Raw genomic sequence first — 18,402 nt, forward strand, 5'->3', positions numbered from 1 at the left:
TATAAAACCATAGAATGTTAAGGGGTTGGAATGGATCATCTAGTCCCAACCCCCCTTGCCATGGGATTTCCCTGTATTCCTCCCAGGCCACCTGTCCTCCTCTCCACTTCCTGAAAGCTTCTTTTTTAGCTCTGAGGTTGCTCAGCAGCTCCTTATCCATCCACGGAGGCCTCCTGGCATTTCTGCCCGATTTCCTCCTTGTCGGGATGCACCCCGAGCTTGGAGGGGGTGACCCTTGAGAATTCTGCCAGCGTTCTTGGGCCATGATCAAGGAGTAGCGCCAAACTAATTTGATTTTCTCTGTTGATGGGAGTAATTGGCTTCAGAGACGGCGAGAAACACGCACAAGCGGCACGACACGACCGCACCTCAGCCGGGCGGCGGGAGGCGCAGAAGCCTCACGGGAGCCCCGCTCCCTCAGGGTCTGTGCCCGTGGCATCCGGAAACTAACTCCTGGGGCACGCTAAGAGTGCCTGGGAAGGACCGAGGCCGCCCCCATGGAAGCTGCGAAGCCGCCCCAGGCTCCGATTCCGCGGAGGAGCGGCCGACGAAGAGCCGCGACCCCGCCCGGCCGCGGCCCGGCCCCCGCCCCTCAGGGCGGCTCCGCAAGATGGCGGCGCCCATTCAGCACGCCGCGTCCTCATTGGCAGCGCTCGAAGGGCTCCCCCAAGAAACCGCGTTGCGAGTGGACGCCGCTGCACCGTCGCTATGGCAACCGCACCGCCCTCGCTTCCTATTGGCCAAGCCGCGCGCGCAACCCGGGCAACCGCCCGGCGCGGCGCGGGGTTGTTGTGAAGGGCCGGTTGTAGGCGGGGGGGTCCCGGTGCGGTGCCGGTGCGGTGCCGGTGCGGTGCCGCCGGGCCCTGCCGCCACCAGCGTCCAGGCGATCCCCCACGGCGGCCCGAGGAGTGCTCCCGCCCCGTGATGTTCATCAGCGGTGAGGCCTCGCCCTCCGCCGCGCCGCCGCTCGGGAGGGTCTCGCCGTGACCGTGTTTGTGTGTGCCCGCAGGGCGGCCGGGGCAGCCCCGTTGCAAGGCCCGGCCGTAGGACGCGCCAGCGGAGCGGAGCCTCACCGGGAGGAGGAGGGCGCTGCACCGTGCCCGCCCCAGGGGCGCCGCTCTGAGCCATGGCCGTGGCCGTCACCACGAAGACGGCGTGGAAGCTGCGTGAGTGCGGGGCGGGGGGTGGTATGAGCCAGCTCATCCCTGCCCTGATGTGGGTGTGGGATGAACGTTGCCGACTGGAATTTTTAACTCCTGGAAGCCTCGTTTGAAAACATAGCGGCACGGGAAATAGCGCAGCCTTGTCGCCAAAGGGTCACTCACGGCCTGTATCTCTTTTTGATTGCTGCTAGCCCAAATGCCCGGCTGGCCCTGCGTGACTCCAATGTGGTACAAGAACAACGGAGGCAGTGAGGGATGGGGCACCTGTCTCGGGGCAGCCTTGGATGTACAGACAGACTGGGGGATGAGAGGCTGGAGAACAGCCCTGTGGAAAGGGACCTGAGGGTCCTGGTCGATGGCAAGTTGGATATGAGCCACCAGTGTGTCCTGGTAGCCCCAAGGGTTGGATATTTGCCACCAGTGCGTCCTGGGGTGCATCAGGCCCAGCATCACCAGCAGGTCAAGGGAGAGGATTGTCCCGCTCTGCCCTGTGCTGGTGCAGCCTCACCTCGAGTCATGGGGGTAGATTTGGGCACCACAGTATAAGAAGGATATAAAGCTTTTAGGGAGCATCCAAAGATGGTGAAGGGTCTAGAGGGAACAAGGAGTGGCTGAGGTCTCTCGGCTTGTTCGGCCTGGAGAAGAGGCAGAAGACTGAGGGCAGAGCTCACTGTGGGCTGCAGCTTCTTCACGAGGGGCAGTGGAGGGGCAGCTCGTATCTCTACTCTCTGTGACCAGTGACAGGACCCGAGGGAACAGTTGGAGCTGTGCCAGAGGAGGTTTAGGTTGGATATTAGGAAAAGGTTCTTCACTCATAGGGTGGTTGGGCACTGAACAGGCTCCCGAGGGAAGTCACAGCAGCAGCCCTGGCAGAGCTCAAGGAGCATTGGAACAACACTCTTGGGCACATGGTGGGATTTCTGTCCTGTGCAGGGCCAGGAGTTGGACTCAATGATCCTTGTGAGCATCTTCTAGCTTAGGGTATTCTGTGGTTCAATGGAAAGCCCCCTTCAGAGCCCAGGTTGTGGCAGGGAATCCCCTCAGTGTCAGAGAGGAAGCCCCAAACTTAGCCCATTTGGGGTTGTCCTTCATTGCTGCTGACTGGTTACAGAAGGTTCACTGAGCTCTTCGCTGCAGGAGGAACGAGTTTGCAGGGCCTGTGCGTCTCTCTTGAAATTGCTTTGCAAGACACAGTAAGAATCTGCTGCTTTTATGTCCATTCTTCCTCTGAAGGAGCAGTAGACAGTTGCTGACTACCAATTTCTCTCTGCTTCGCTGGTCACTGGTGAGTTATTTCATGGGAGCTTTCCAGGAATGCTTAGAAGCAATGGAATGTGGTCATTTGCTGTAGATCTTTGATGTGCGTTATAGAAATTGGCCAGCAGAAATACAGTATCCTTGACTGGTAACACATGAAGGGGTCTGAGATAGTTGACTTAGCAATTTTGTATCTTTTTGAGCAGAAAGCCAGTTTACTGTGTTATCTTCCCATGCCTGAAACTCCAGTCATAGGAAAAGCTGGAAGTCGATCTATCTCTGTTCCCTAAGTGGGCAGAAGTTCTTGATCTTCGTTTTTGTCAGACTCTGCCTCATCTTAACATCCTACTTAGAGCAAGAAGCATTCTGAGTGTTAAGAGTGTTTCAGCAATGCTAATTAGGAGTTTAGTGTTTCTGGGCTGGTGAGTGATAGCTGATGACAAGAAATGAAACAAAAAAGTTTGTGGGTTTAAGGAGATTTATGGGGAAGTGGATGAACCTCTCTGGCCAAGGCAGACTCCTGATTATCACCTGGCTTTTGTGAACAAAGGGTTGGATGCTTCCACAACGCTTATAAAGTTACAATATAATATTAAGAATGAAATCAAGAGGAAGGAAAAAGCAGAGCTGCTGACACACTCATTTCAGCAGCAATGCTCTGCAGCTGTCCTTTCAATTTTAACTAGTGAGTTGTCTATTAATGCTAATTATACTGTTGGTTGCCTTCTAGTCCATGTTTTAAGAACACTTTGTTTTACCATTGTCATGTGGAAGTTTGGTCTTTCAACACAATACAAGCATATTTTCAGATTTGCCCTTCGCATGTAGTTTATGGTCTGGTTGCTTTTGTAATTTGAAAGGTGTTTCCCCAGCCCAGGTGAAAGCTGGGCCGTTTTGCTTTCAAAAAAACACTCTGAGAGTTCGAGATCAAAGTACCTGTAATTATTATTGCAGCTGTCTGATATCCTTTTGGATTAGTGTTGCGTGTAAAATGTTCAAATTGCTCCTCCCATCCAAACAATCTGAATGAAAGCTGAATCAATGCTCCTGAGCCTTTTTACCAACAAGTTTCATGACTATTAGGCATACAAATGCATCTCCCAAAAGCCCCTGCCAAGAATTTGAGTGGAGTTAAAAGTCCACCGTGCAAGTGAGATGTCTAAGCAAAGATGCTCATTCAGCTTCTCTTTTGCCCCAAATTGGTTTCTTTATGATGAGGTTTCCATAGAGTTCTGTTGCTGCAGCATCAGAGCTTCCCCTTCTCCCCCATTTTTTTAACAGTCACGTAGCATTAATGAGATTTGTTCTTTTCTGCCCTTTTGGATAGACATTCACCCTCCTTTGTCACAGTTTCATGCTCTGCAGTGCTCAGTTTTGCCTGTATTAGTGGGTATGTAGCAAAGCCTCTGCCAAAGCTCAGGGAAGGGAGCTCCACCTCTCCCTGCTGCTGAGTCCAACTTTTTTTCTGGGTAGGGTAACAAACTGTACCACTGCTCATCTGCCAGTTCCTCTCAGGTTAGACTGTCTGCTGCTGCTGCTTTCTAGAACAGGATTAGAGAGCCTTCCACTGGGTGACTCTGGCTGCTGTGCATTATTGCAGGTAAGGGGCCTTCTGTGCTCAGCGTGCTTCACTTGAGCAAATCTTTAAAAGCTCCTGAGCTGCTGCAAGTGGGAGAAGATGCTTTCTGTAAGCCATGTGGGCACTGGAGTCGTGAAGCTTTGGTCAGCAAATGTCTTTAAGTGCAGCAGGCAGAGCTGAGAGAGAATGTTTCAAGCAAGATAATAGTGTGACTTCTTATCTGAACAGTGGGCTGCTGCAGGTTGTCTGTAGAAAACTGTAAAGTTTCTGGAGGAAGAATATTTTTTAGTGCTTTTGGAGCAATGGGATGAAAATTGCTATACTAGTCTGTAATAACTGTTGGCTTTGTTTTGTGCAGAAGAGATCGTGGCCCACAGCAGCAATGTATCCTCAGTAGTCCTGGGAAAAGGTTCAGGCCGGATGTTGGCCACTGGAGGAGATGACTGTCGGGTCAACATATGGTCAGTTAGCAAGCCCAACTGCATCATGGTAAGAACAGGCCTGTTTTCAGCTTTTTGAGGTTTGGAGGGTGGGGAATGAGGGGAAAGATTGTTGGGCTGTAGCCTGTGGGACTGGTGAATAGTTTACCAACACAAAGCTGGGTGACCAGGTTCTAGCTGAAGATAAGGACAGAATTGGGTGCCTGGTGAGGCCCCTGCTCCAGAGAGATTTGGGATGGCTGGGTGCTTGAGCTGGGCCAGTGCTTGCTCAGATAATGAATACTGTGCTTTATGTGTTACCAGGCTACAGATAATTAAAGGAAGAGTTTTGTATAAGATCACCTAGTTTTATAGTGCAGGCTACAGGGGCCAGTTTTATACCCTGGAGTTTGCAGTCATAGCAGGAGACATCCCCAGCAGGATGCATTCCCACCTGTCCCACGGTCCCTCACTGCCAGCACAAAGGTTGTCACAATAGTTTGCTGTAGGCTGGGGAGGAGGAATGCTGGGCAAGAGTGTTAGCAAGAGTAAGGTTACCCAGCAGCTATCACTAAAGTGTGCCATAAATATATTTAACAGATGTCTGTCCTGAATTGTATTTTTTTTTTCTTGAGTGGGTGTTGTGGAAAACTACCTTTAGCACATGTCCCTTGTCATTTGTTTAAATAACAGCACAATAATGTTGTGGTATTGAAGGCATTGCTCTAGCCAGTGTGAACCTTGTGAGGGAGAACTCAGGAAAGTAGGATCAAAAAGGCTAAAAGGAGACTGTGTCTGCTTTGTTTTTCCATTCTGTGTGTTTTGTCCTCTGAAATTCATCTTCAGTGTTTATGGTTCCTGATGTTTCCATGCTGGGAAAGAAGGAGAAGTAAAATTGCAACTCAGGTTGAGTTTGAGCTGTGATTCTCACTAAGCAGAGGCAGTTGCCTGTAGAGTATGTAGAGGATTTCAGTTGCACATGGAATCCTAAGACAGCCCCAGTAGAACAGGCAGCTTCCAGCTGGCGTTCCCAGCCTCTGTATGTGTGGGAGGCACAGAGCTGGCATAGCTATTTAAAAAGACATATTTGAGGATGGAGTAAAGCAGAGAATATTGCTTGATTGGCAAGCAAAAAGTCTGTAATGGTGGTATTGGTTTTCTGAAGTTAGTTCTAAATATTCTTGTGTTTTACTTAAATACAGGCCTTTTCAAAATAGTGATGTAATTTGTAAGCTTTCAGGTGCTCAAGGATGAAAGGAATACATACATGTGACTTACTGCCTTATGCCTCAAGTCAATACTTCAGTATCGGGACCATGTTATCACTGTGACACTCATAGCTGGCAGCAACGTGTGGCTCCTTCCCTATGTGAAGGCTCTGAAGTAGCCCTGCTTTTGCTCTTGCTTTGATTTTGTAACCAGTTCATGACACTTACATGACCCATTTAGAGAAAACATGGTGCCATTGTGCTTGCACAGCACAGTTTTTATGATGTAAGAATGTGTCAGCCTTGTCTGGCCGTCCACACCTAATGTTTAACTGCCTGTGTCTCTGTTGATGCATCCTTTCAAAATTAGTCAGTGTGCTCCAGAAAGTGGGATAACGTGGAAGACGAGTGTGCCGTGCTATGTGCAGTGATGGGCTTTAGGGTGCTCTGCCATACTGGTGGCTGCTGAGGAGAAAGGACCAGGTCCCAGCTCATGGCTAGAGAGTTACCCCTCGAGGATGAACAATGCCATGGTTCATACAGGGCTGTGTCAGCAGCTGTTGACTGTGACTAATGGTTCTCTCTGCAGAGCTTGACAGGCCACACAACCCCCATTGAGAGCCTACAGGTCAATCCAAATGAGAAGCTCATTGTTGCAGGGTCCCGGTCAGGGTCCATTCGAGTTTGGGACCTGGAAGCTGCCAAAGGTACGTGTCCGTGAGGTTCTGCTTCTGTTAATGCACATTTTTTGGAGAACCCTTATGCTTAGTATCTATGCTGACCCAGAAGATTCCTGACTTAAGAAGGAGCAGGAGCCTGGCATTGCTTTCATCTTCATTTGCAGCCCTCTCAGAAGGCTTTTGTGCCATTCTGCTGAGGCTGTAGAGCTGTGTATTCATGCTCAAGCAGAAATTTGAACATGTACTGGGGACATTGATCTGAGGAACTAATTTCTATGGTTTTGACCTGAGTGTATGGAAATCTACGTTCCAGATCCTTTTCCATGCATGTACAGATAACTAGGTGTATAGAATTTGTATTCAGAGTCTCAGCTTAAAATAAACCTTAATAAAAGGATCCAAAACCAGATTGGAAGTTTTAAGTGTTTTAAGTTCTGCTTAAGTCCAGAATTCTCCCACTCACTGACTTCTTGTTCTCGTTCTTAGGTTTTAACTTTTCTTTTTAGCTCAAGCAATTTTTCTCCTCTCCTGCCCTTGCATGAAATAGACAAAGACCTAATTTTTAATAAATAGTAAAAGCTATGAACTCATTGAGCTCTGAGCCTTTAAAGGCCGACTGTTGAGTCATGTTTTATTTATTGCATTTTCCTCAAATCCGAGAGTGATTTTGCAAAGCTGTCATAAATCACTTGAGTGCATTCCAGCAGGAATACCAGAAAATGAGTGTTTCTTATAGGTTGCTACTTGTTCACAGAGGGAATGTGCAATGAAAATAGGCTTACACTGGCTGAGCTAAGAAGGCAGACCACAGATGGCGTCAGTAATGAAAAGCACTTTTGTCATTCAGACAGTTAGAATCAGTTCAGTTATGGAATAGTTTGGCATTACCAGTGGAGAGTAACTGATCTGGCTGAATTTATTAGGAGACCTATGAGCCAGTGTCTTTGCAAATGACCACTCCAGCTCTGACTCAAGAGCTAATTTCTGCCAAGGGAATCACCAGATGATGGAGAGGGATTGCCCTTGTTATTATCTGAGCAATTTTTCTTCCTCACAGTTGAGTTCTGGATTCGTCTCTCCTTGCAGAGATATGATCTACCAGTTCTACTGGTCTCTTCTGGTTTCCAGAATTACAAGGGCTGTTACTTGATGACTTCCTGAAACACTGATCGTTTCTTTGTCTCCTGCTTCCTAAGCGACCATTCCTGGTCTTTTGGATGCTTCTTGCAAGGGACAATTGAAGGAGTCCAGGGTGAATATTTGAACCTATGAGATGGTGCCTGGATGGGGTGCAGAGTCCCAGGAAAGGGTCTGTCTAATAGCACTGGAAGGTTAGTGCTGCAGGCAGTCAAATGTCCCTTTCACTTCTTGGCTAAAACTGTTCCTTCCCCAGCCCATTTTTCTGCTGTGTATCAAATGGAAAGATGCCACAGCAACCTGCCAGCTGCCTCATTTTCAGAATGGAGACCTTTGGAGTTCTCTCCAGAGTTTCCATATGTAAGGACAGGAATTTCATTAGGATCACTGAACATGGGCCCTCTGTTGCTGTTTCTTTGCATTGCAAGGGTAAAGTCAGAAGCATTTCCATAAAATAATGTATCTGGAGAAATAAACAATATATATCATGTCTAATGTGTGTTGTATTAGCATGAGATTAATGGTGAGGGTAGGATGGCTACACTTCTGAATGCTGTCTGGGGGAAATGAGCTGCTAAATATTTTCTCCCTATTCCTTCTCCCTACTCTGCCTCTCCTTTTCCCAGTTCTTCGTACCTTACCGGGTCACAAAGCGAATATCTGCAGCCTTCATTTCCATCCTTTTGGAAGCTTTGTGGCATCTGGCTCTTTGGATACCAATATTAAGGTAAAACCCAGCTTCCACTAGAGATTCTCCTCTTTACTTTGTTTTGAACAGTGCCAGAAGTGTTGGTAGATGCTGCAAATCGTCATTTCCGTGTGTGGGCAGGTGTGTTTGCGAGTGCTTGTGAAATCCCTGCGTGTGTTTTCACAGCAGTAGCTCATCAGTGTGACTCTTCTGGTGTGGAATGTGGCTCTGAGTAAGGTGCCAGCCAAGACCTGGTGTCAGCAAGCACAGGTGTCCTGGTTGCTGTGGGTTGTGTCAGGCTGGTATTTGTCAGAATTGAGCTGCTGTAGTGTGAAATATTTTAGAAGAGTGATTCTTGCTCGGGGATTTAGGTTAGAAAACATCCCTGAGGCAAAGAGGGGTTCAGCAGCCCCTTCATTCTGCAGTGTGTTAGCTTGGTGACAGGGAGAGCTCTTGTTCTGGCAGGACCTTTGGGCTCCCTACATATTGCTTCAAACATATCATTTGTTTGCTTTTCTTCCCTGTAGCTCTGGGATGTAAGAAGAAAAGGCTGTATCTTCACATTCAAGGTAAAATGCTGCATTATTTTCAGACAAAGAGGGGAGAAAGCTTTCTGTTGAGGACTTGTGAGCAAACCTTAAAGTGATTATGTACAAATAACTTCCTAGTTTTCCAGCATGAGAATAAGATCTGCATGATTTGTGAAGTGGCCTTGCTCATTTCAGGGTCACACGGAAGCAGTTCGATGTCTTCGCTTTAGCCCTGATGGGAAGTGGGTGGCCTCTGCTGCTGATGATCACACTGTAAAGGTAATTTATTGTGACACCCTCCTTATGTGCTTGTGACATGTGGGAATGCTGGGATCTTTTCATCAGGCATTACCAGCACTCACTCATAAATGCCTTTAGTTCATTAGGCAGCTGGCTGAGCCCTGTGGCTTTGCAAGGACCAGTCTGTTTATGGGCATCCTGTCCAGTAGCCCCCAGAAAATTGCTGCATGTGTTGAAATGCACTTACCTAATAGACATGTTGGCACTGTGAGCCTGAAAGTTCAAGTTTTGGTGGTGGTAGAGTTGTGATACCTGAACAGTGGCCTTGGTTCTTTCAGTAAACCTTACAGAATAAGTTGTCTACAAGCGTGTTGCTTCATCACACCGATTTCTGGCTCTGCTCAGTTAATTCAGTAGGGGTGTGTTATCATACACATTGCACGTGATTACCAGCCTGAAAATTGCTGCCAGGGCTGAGCAGAGCAAGAGAAGGAGTTCAGAAAAGTATCAACTGAAGCAGTGTTGTCTCACTGTTGTCTCACGTGGGCTATGAGGGAATGCAGATGAAGGACTGATTTTATTTTTGGTTTCACGTGAAATGAACTGAGCAGTCATTTCACTGGATTTTTAAGTGGAGACTAGAGCACAGAAAGAAGAAATTGTTAAGGGAGTCAGAGCTTTTGGATTTTTGTTTACTTTTGAGATATAGTTTGTGGGGACAGGTAGAACTGCTGTATTTTATCTCAGTCTCTAAATATAAACCAAAAACTTCTGGGGGACAAATTACATGGAAAATTTAAAAGATAACGTCAAAACAACCCAAAAATACTGCCTTAAATGACTGGGATAATACTTTTTCCCTGATCGTTGCTTTCTTTGACAGACTTGAGTTTGTTCTTGGAGGGAGGAAGGATTAGAAAGTTGCCAGTACAAGGAAATCCTGAGTGTTGGAAATTTCTAACATTAAATCTCTTCAAGTGTCCCTCTGTTCTTTCCTCCTTTCAGCTGTGGGATCTGACTGCTGGGAAGTTAATGTTTGAGTTTACAGGACACACCGGCCCAGTAAATGTTGTTGAATTCCATCCCAATGAATACCTTTTGGCTTCTGGCAGCTCTGACAGGTACATAAGGGGAGGGAGAAAAAAGGGAAATGTATGTCTGTTCTCTTTCTTGATGCTCTTCCTTGCAGGAACATGGGAAATAGGAATGTCACACAACTCTAGCCAGCAGGACACCCCATCTGTGCTGGGCAGAACATGGGGATCTTGGCTTCTCATCCAAAATTGATGGCACCTTCTGCCACACTAGGAACCAATGCATAGCCTCAAGCATCTCACTAATCCAGCTGACATCCTGTGTGAACAGCAGGCAGCCCTGCTTAGCTAACAGAGTGTTTTCTTAGTTCTGGGTCAGCTCTAAATGCCCATCCATGTCTAGAGGTTCTAAACATCTCTGTCTGGATTCACAGATCTTAGCTAGACTCGCCTGTGTAGGGTCACCATTTGTGCACAACACTGGAAGTCATTCTAGCTATTAGTGTTTTGTTAAATCCTGGATCCTACAGTGATTTCTAGAGGGATGAGCAACTTTGTTCTGTTGTGTGTACAGGACTGTTCGGTTCTGGGACTTGGAGAAGTTTCAAGTTGTGAGCTGTATTGAAGAGGAGGCTACTCCTGTCAGGTACATTCAGTTCCTACTCAAGTGTGCTGGGGATTGACTAAAGTGGGGGTGAAGAGAGGATTTCCTCGGAGAGAGGAAACTTGCTGGGGAGAAGTTTGGGCTGCTGGAGATGTTGCACAGGCCCACCAGGCTGCCCAGGTGAACACCAGATCAGGAGGTTCGTTGTTACAAACGGAGTGGGAGATGTTCAGTGCAGTCAGGGGCCCACAGGGAATGAGCAAGGTGGGAATGCTGTGCCTGATTCTCCACCCACTTTCCTCCCAGGTGTGTGCTCTTCAACCCAGATGGCTGCTGCTTGTACAGTGGCTTCCAGGATTCGCTGCGTGTGTACGGCTGGGAGCCAGAGCGCTGTTTTGATGTGGTCTTGGTGAACTGGGGAAAAGTAGCTGACTTATCTATCAGCAACAACCAGCTGGTAAGCCACTGCTCCTGAGGCTGGAGGAGGCAGCTGGGAGATAAAAGATAAAATCCTCCTACCTTCTTGCAGGCCTTCTGACCTTTAAGCTTGGATCAGACTGTAAGTGGCCAGAGCTTGCAGTGTGCCCAGCCCTTAGACAAAGGTTGTGGGCTTTTGCTTTCAGCAGCCTTAGCTCCACTTTGGCTTCTGGAGGAAAGAACTGGGTCTTGGTTTGACTAGTATTTAGAAGCTATGCTTGGCAAGAGTTTTATCCAAGCCTTTCATAAATCGTTGGCAACTTCAAGTTGAAAAAGCCAAAGCACTGAACTGAGCAATCCTCAAGCATGGTTGCTCATGGTCACTCCATCCTGCCTGTTCTCAAAAAGGTTGGTGTGCACCCTGCTCCCTGGTGAATCACCTTGATCTCTTGCCTCTCCAGATAGGAGTTTCCTTTGCACAAAGCACAGTCTCTTCCTTCGTTGTGGATCTCAGCAGAGTCCCAAAGTCAGATTCTGTTCCTCATGGGCTGATCAGGGACGACCAGCCTCTTGTGCCACCTACCCCCACAGGGTCCTCCCTTCGCCGCATCTATGACAGGCCCTCAACGAGCTGCACCAAGCCACAGAGGTAAGGGAGGCTGCTGGCTTGTTGAACTTCGAGGTTCTAAGGAAATGTACCAGGAACTCAGTGCTCTCTGTCTCTGAAAACATGGCTTCCCATGACATCATCTCTTTTCCACAGCAGAGTAAAGCACAACTCAGAGAGTGAGAGGCACAGTCCTAGCAGTGAAGATGACCGGGATGAGAAGGAATCAAAGGCTGAGATCAAGAACCAGGAGGATTACAAAGAGATCTTCCAGCCCAAGAATGCGATCTGTCAGTACCAGGGTTTATTGTGCTTTTGAGTTGTGTTTGGATTTGAACTGAAGATGCTAAACTGGTTCAGTAGATCTGAACTTTGGCTCACTATAACAGAGACTTTACCTGTGACTGGAGGATTTAGAAAACTTTATTATTCTTTAACTTTAATGTTCTTTAATATTCTCTTTGGACACTGAACCACAGATCATGTTGGTGAATGGCTGGAAGGTGGTACCTTTACTAGGGTGCAGTGATGTCTGGTTAAAGCCTGGCTCAGAATCCAGAGCTCCCTTGTAAACGTGTTGCCTTCCTGTCCTGATTAGGGTGTTACGGGAATTTTATTAGCTTAAAATTTTGTTTTGTATAAGGTCAGCAGCCTTCATTAAAGATGAAAGGCAAAAGGTTTTGTTAAAGCAGACATTGATGTTTAGGAGATGTTGTGCAATGCCCTTTCTAAGGAATTCATAGCCATTGTTTTTATTTACTTATATAAGTCAATTTAACAGGAGCTGATTTTTTTCTAGTATCATTTATTGTGACAGTGCCTTGTCTTGTGTTTCACACCTCTACAGCAGCAATGAACCACAGGGTCAGTTTTGTCCCTCCCATCCATGAAGGCTGAAAGCCTTTGGCTAAACTCAACAATAGTGTCAAGGTCCGAAAGAGATAACTCTGCTTGTTGTATCACTGATTACCCTCATGTGTGGAGTTGTTGGAGATCTCTCATCTCCAAGGTTGATTTAATCACTAATCTGTAGCCTTGGATGCTCCTTCACTTGTTTATTTTTTAATTTTATTCTGTAGGCCGAACTCCTCCTCGAAATGAGCCCTTTCCAGCCCCTCCTGAGGATGGTGAGTATGGAAATGACCCCTTGGTGGGAATGGGGTTAATGGCCCTCAGGAGAGGGAGAGCTGCATGTCTGCAGAAACGGCTCCTTGTAGTCTAGCTATACAGAACCTTTGCTCTCAGCCCTTGAGAGGAACACTCAGTGTCTGTTTCCCACTCCTTTTCATCTTGGTAGAGCCTGTAGCTGCAAAGGAGGCAGCGAAGCCCAGCCAAGCTGCGGATGTCCAGACCTCGCTGCCAAAGCAGGAGCTTGTATGTACTGTGTGGTCTGTGGTGGCTGTTTGTGCTCCCTCTGTGAATGATGTGCAAGTGCTCGAGACTATGATTTCTACTCAGGCTGATTTGTTACTGAGGGGCAGTAAAGTGCAGCTCCAGGCTTTGTCCTGCCAGGTGTCATCCCTGAGCAGTAGAATCAAGGCCAGGCCTCTGACAGGGGATGGGTCTGTTGTTTTTGTTTGCCGTTTGCTCTAGCAGTAGTGTTTCTCCTTGCATCTTAAAATTGGGACACTGAAGAGAACCAAGCACCAGGTTTCTGCAAGTGCTTGAATTGAGGCTGTTTTGTTGCCAAAATTGTGAGCAGCTGATGGGCCAGTATCCATTATACTGGCTTCTTTAGAATTCTCTCAGCCTTCAGGCTGGCCACAGCCCATTGCCCTAATTTCAGATTATCATAACAGTAACAGCACTTGGCACTTCTGCTGGGGCATCACCATGTTCTTTACAAACCTTAATTACATCTTGGTGTGTACCTGAGTGATACTTTATTGCCTCTTAAACTATGCTAGCAAACTGGAGACTGCTTCTGCCTTAGGACCCTGCTGTGAGAGGAAAGCAGGTTAGAAATAAAGGTCATCAGAGTAGGGCCAGACTGTTGCTGCTAGAGCTTTCATCCCAATTTCTCCTTCAGCCTGATCCAGTCCAGAGGCCACTGATAGCCTCCTCAACTTCTTCGACCAGAACAGAGCCATCGGTGATTCCTGCAGCCAGGAATGAGCCCATTGGCCTGAAGGCCTCTGACTTTCTACCAGTAAGTGTCTCTGGACGATGGTTTCCAACTGATGTCTGTGTTGGGTGGCATCAGAAGGGGGGTTCTCTGAGGTGCCCCCATTGTGACTGGCAGCAGGGAGGTGTGAACACAGCAGCGTTGAGCCCTGCTCACAAACAGCATGTTACCAAAGCAGAAAGCAAAGGGTGAGACAGTCACTGAACAACTCCACATACTAGGCAGTGATTCGTTTAGAAAACTGGTGTCTGCCATTACATGGACATAATAATTTTACAGGAATCTCTGCCTCTTGCATCTTGGAGGCCTCTTGGTCTCTCTTGGGAAGGGTATTCCCTTGTCCTAGAAAAGGAGAAAGACCAGAGCATCCTGATTTAGAGATCCCAAACTCTAAATGTGGTTCCAGCATGGGATGGGCAGGAATCAAATTGAGAGTCTAATAAATTGTGTAAGATTTATACTTTGTGATAAAATCTACTGATTCCAGATTAATGTTCCACATAAAAAATAGGGTTTATGTGAACGAAGTTCTTCATCAAAACATACTGGGTTTGGAAACTTACTTTAAATTCACCTTTTTTTGAGAGTTTTTCCAAAGCTTCAAATGTGTTTGTGATTGACATAGTAGAAAAAGCAGAAAAGAAGTAACTGAGGTCAGAACAAATGGAATGGAATGGTCATTTCCATTCAAAGGCCAGAGAAAGCTCTCACCCTTCTGTGCCATACTGCTCTGTAATTGGTGTCTGTACTTCCAGGCTGTGAAAAACCAAAGCCAGACCGAGCTTGTGGATGAGGAAGCCATGTCCCAGATCAGGAAGGGCCACGAGACCATGTGTGTGGTGCTCACCAGCCGCCACAAGAATCTGGACACCGTGCGGGCTGTATGGAGCACCAGCGACATCAAGGCAAGGATGTGGAGATACCTGAGGCTCCTGAGGGGAGCAGCTGAGCATCTCTGTTTGCTTGTCTGGGGCTGATTCTGCCTCACAAAGAACGTGGGGTCTCACAGGTCTTGTCCCCAGGGGTGCACCACAGAGTGCCTCTGCGTCCCACCTGAGGCTGAACAGTCACAAAGAAAGGTGGAGAAAACTTTGCCACTGAGAGAGTTCTCTTCCCAAGCCAGCTTCACATTTCCTCTACCTTGTTTTGGAAATGGAGCACTTGATACTAATTTGCTTTAGCCCAACCAGTTTGAGCTTTGCAATAGAAGACTTTTTCTTCTCCTTCTCTCTCAGAACTCTCTGGACTCTGCAGTGGCAATCAACGATCTGTCTGTTGTTGTGGACCTCTTGAATATTGTCAACCAAAAAGCGTGAGTCCTGGGTGAGGGCAGCCCCTGGGATAGCCAAGAGCCATCTGGCTGGGAGTTGGGAGCGCTGCCTTGGACCTGCCTTGTGTCCAGTGGGCTGTGGCAGCATGAAATGCATGTGGCAGTAGTCACATTTTCAAGCCTGCAGTGCCAGGACCTGCTGGAGTTGTTTGGGGCCAAGGAAAATCAAAGTCTTGGGGCTTCATAAAGTGGTTGTGCTGAGAGTCAATGAAATTTGTAAGAACCTGCCACTTTCTCTCACGAGGGGGAGTCAGTGAACTTGCTCAGTGAACTTGAGTGTTGCTGCCTGGGCATTTTGCTATAAAGTGTTATTTGTGTTGACTCAGATTTATAAAGCTTCAGTCTTCAGTCTCAGGATGTGTCCTTTTCTTTTCAGGTCTCTCTGGAAGCTGGATTTGTGTACTATAGTCCTGCCGCAGATAGAAAAACTACTCCAAAGTAAATATGAAAGGTGAGGCCCCAAGAACATGGTGTGACTGGGGGACAGGGTGTAGATAGTGATAAGGGAGCTCCACTGGGAATTTTGTACCTGAAAGAAAATCCTTTGAAATCACAACAGATACAGTATAATGCTGATACGATGCCTGGAAAATAGCCATGGAGTTGCCAGGTGTGTGTGGGAAAAGATATGGAAAGTATGCATGGGCAGGAAGAGCAGGATAGTGGGATTTGGTGTAGGTGTGTTGGATTGAAGACAGCTCTGGCAGCCAGGAGGGATCACATCAATGTAAAACAAATGGGCTTTGCTCACTGATGGGAGTGAAGCTGTCAGCTTGGGACAGGGGTAATGAAGTCCTGCAACAGTCCCAGAGACTCGTTGTTAGGGGGCAAAAAAATTCAGCCTTTTTCTTAAGATGAAGTTTCTGCTCTTCCTTCTTCTGGGAGAGAGGCTCCTGCCAGAGTCCCTTGGCAGGACATCTTTGCCCTTCAGCAAAGAGGTTCCACTTGGCAGGGTATGTGGCAGGACCTTTGGAACAGGCTTGCTTTGTCAAAGCCTTGGAACCAAGATGTATTGGCTGTTGCTCTTCTTCCCTGGTTACAGGTGGTGGAGGGGGAGTTGTTTGAGGGCTATGTGTGGGGAGGACAGGAAGAAATTCAAAGGGAACCCAATGCTCTGTTTTTCAGTTATGTGCAGACTGGCTGCACATCCCTGAAACTCATTCTCCAGAGATTCCTGCCACTCATCACAGACATCCTTGCTGCACCACCTTCTGTTGGAGTGGACATCAGCAGAGAGGAAAGGTGAGGCACATGCTTCCTCTTGCTCCGTGTTGGAACCAGCCTTTCTCTGGGGTGAGCTTTGTCCTCACCGTGGAGGCTCTGGTACTAGACTGGGCTTGCCCTCCCTTTGTCTGCAAACACCAAACCCTCCTGCTCTGAGAAAAAGGCCAAGAGACTGTTTTTCCCTCTGTCACTGTGCATTGAGTCACACCTAAACAAAGTGTTGGGAGTAAAACCACCCTCTGGCTTCACCCTCTGCTTCACATGAGTTGGCAGCCAGGCCCTGGGTTTCCAGTTCATTCACGGGATAGCTCTGCTTTGAGAATTGGCCTTCAGAAAGCAGCACCTCCTTCCTCCCTGGTCTGTACTGCCAAAGGGGAAAGGGGAGTGAAAGAGCCCTTATGTGAATGCCATTCCCCTGTCTCATCAGGACATGGGCTGAATGCCTGGTGTTTGTCTGCAGAGCTCTGCTCAGATTTCAGCTTTTTCCAGGCCATTTGTGGGGCTTTCCTCTCCTGCTTGAATTGCCTTTCTGGCACTGCAGGAACAGGCACTTCTCTTAGGCAGCTGAGGTTTTATGCTGTGTCTGCTGTTGTTTTTTTGCAGGCTCCACAAATGCAAGCTGTGCTACAAGCAGCTGAAAAACATCAGCAATGTCGTCAAGAACAAGTCTGGGCTCAGTGGCCGCCATGGAAGTGCCTTTCGGGAACTGCTTCTCCTCATGGCTGTCCTGGAGTAACAGCCACCACTTCCTCACGTGCAAATACAGGTGGCCAAGCTTCCCTCTGCTCGTGGTCTGGCTGGATTTCAGGTCTCTCCATGTGTCCATCTTTTCCCCCTGCCCCCCCTCCAGAATGGTAGGGAAGTGGAATCTGGCTGGCTGGTCGCCCACCCAGCCCCGGTGCCTTACGGGCTGGATGGAGGACCTGAGTGGAGAGCCGTGTGCTGTGTGAGGGGCCCTGGCGGGTTGAGGGCCCCACAAAGACCTGTAGGGAAGCTGCTTCATTTCAGCTCTTCATCTCAGCATCAAGCTCTGGGCTGCTCTGTGTGCTGGCCTTTCCATGGCAGGACGGCTCCGAGCCTGCTGTCGCCCCTCCTTCCCGCCTGTGCTGTCCGTTCTTGTCGCTTGGCCCTGTGGGTCGGGGCTGGCTGGCCCCACTGTTGCTGTGCAGCGTGCTGAGGACTGCAGAGACCGCCCCACAAACGCCTGCTGTGGGGTGGAGTGCCCTTTCCATACAGAAGGAACATCAGCTGCCGTGAGGCATCGGCTCCTTTGGCTTCATCCAACATGGGCAAGGACACCGTGCCACCGTGCTGGTGCAGTCTCAAGGACCTGAACCAAGAGGAAGCTGTCTCTTGGCTTCTCAAACATCCCTGCTGGCACCCAGGGATGCAGGAGATTAATATCTTCAGACTGTGCTGCAATCTGAGGTCTTCCTGGACCTGTGAGAATATGTGACTTAAGCAGGACTTGTCCTATGTGTTTGCCTTTGGGGGTGAGGATTTGGGAGGGTGGAGAAACAGAGGGACATGGACTGATTAATGTCTTTCTACATCCACTGGACCACTCTTAGAGGTTTGTTTTTTGGTTTTTTTCCCCCAATAAATGTCTGTCAGAACCTTTCTGTCCCTCTTTCTTCTTTCCTCTGGGGAAAGAGGTTCCTGTTGGTGCTTCCCTGCTCTTCCCAGCCTGTCTCCCATTTTATACACTGGAGCCTGTTCTCCAGGAATCTGTAACTTAAATGAATTTTATTAAAATATTTGTAATTTTTTTTTTTTAAGTCGTGTTAAATGCCTGAATCTCTTGAAGTCTTGTTTACCTTGGCACAGCTCCTGCCTGAGAGCACCCAGGAAAAGCAGGGCTCTGTTCCCTGCATGTCCCAGGGGAAAGCTGACCATTCTTGCCCTTCCTGCTGGGAGGCTGCGGTGAGCAACGGGAGAGCCAGCACTTGCCGGGTGGCTTGCAGAAATCCTGGGGGTGGTTTCACTCTGCTGGGTTGTTCCCAGCCCAAGGAGCAGTGTCATCATTTGGGGCTTGTCCTTCTCCCTGGCCCCAAGCAGATCTCCCTCCCTGCTGAGCTTCCAGCAGATCTCAGCTGGGAGAAGCACGAGGTGGAGCAGGACCAGGAGGTGGAGCAGGACCAGGACGTGGCAGCATTGGGG

At 48.3% G+C, this 18,402-nt stretch overlaps 1 protein-coding gene across 3 annotated transcripts; it reads left to right on the forward strand.

The window, feature by feature from the left end:
- The first annotated feature begins 843 nt into the window (after positions 1-843).
- Positions 844-18,020, forward strand: KATNB1 (katanin regulatory subunit B1). 3 transcript variants are annotated; one of them, XM_017824232.1, is made up of 19 exons: positions 844-1,166; positions 4,358-4,488; positions 6,216-6,333; positions 8,070-8,170; positions 8,659-8,700; positions 8,857-8,940; positions 9,907-10,022; positions 10,510-10,581; positions 10,846-10,996; positions 11,418-11,605; positions 11,720-11,853; positions 12,643-12,690; positions 12,861-12,937; positions 13,593-13,712; positions 14,444-14,593; positions 14,924-15,000; positions 15,395-15,469; positions 16,144-16,260; positions 16,846-18,020. In XM_017824232.1, the coding sequence occupies exons 1-19, from the start codon at positions 1,127-1,129 to the stop codon at positions 16,976-16,978; spliced, it is 1,974 nt and encodes a 657-aa protein (XP_017679721.1). In that variant the 5' UTR covers positions 844-1,126; the 3' UTR covers positions 16,979-18,020. The 3 variants fall into 3 exon arrangements, with proteins under 3 accessions (XP_017679721.1, XP_017679723.1, XP_017679724.1); XM_017824234.1 differs by having other exon boundaries at positions 11,723-11,853; XM_017824235.1 differs by lacking the exons at positions 16,144-16,260; positions 16,846-18,020 and having other exon boundaries at positions 15,395-15,480.
- The last annotated feature ends 382 nt before the right edge of the window (positions 18,021-18,402 follow it).

This window comes from Lepidothrix coronata, unplaced genomic scaffold (genome assembly GCF_001604755.1).
Source record: "Lepidothrix coronata isolate B3197 unplaced genomic scaffold, Lepidothrix_coronata-1.0 Scaffold110, whole genome shotgun sequence".
NCBI classification, from domain to species: Eukaryota; Metazoa; Chordata; class Aves; order Passeriformes; family Pipridae; genus Lepidothrix; species Lepidothrix coronata.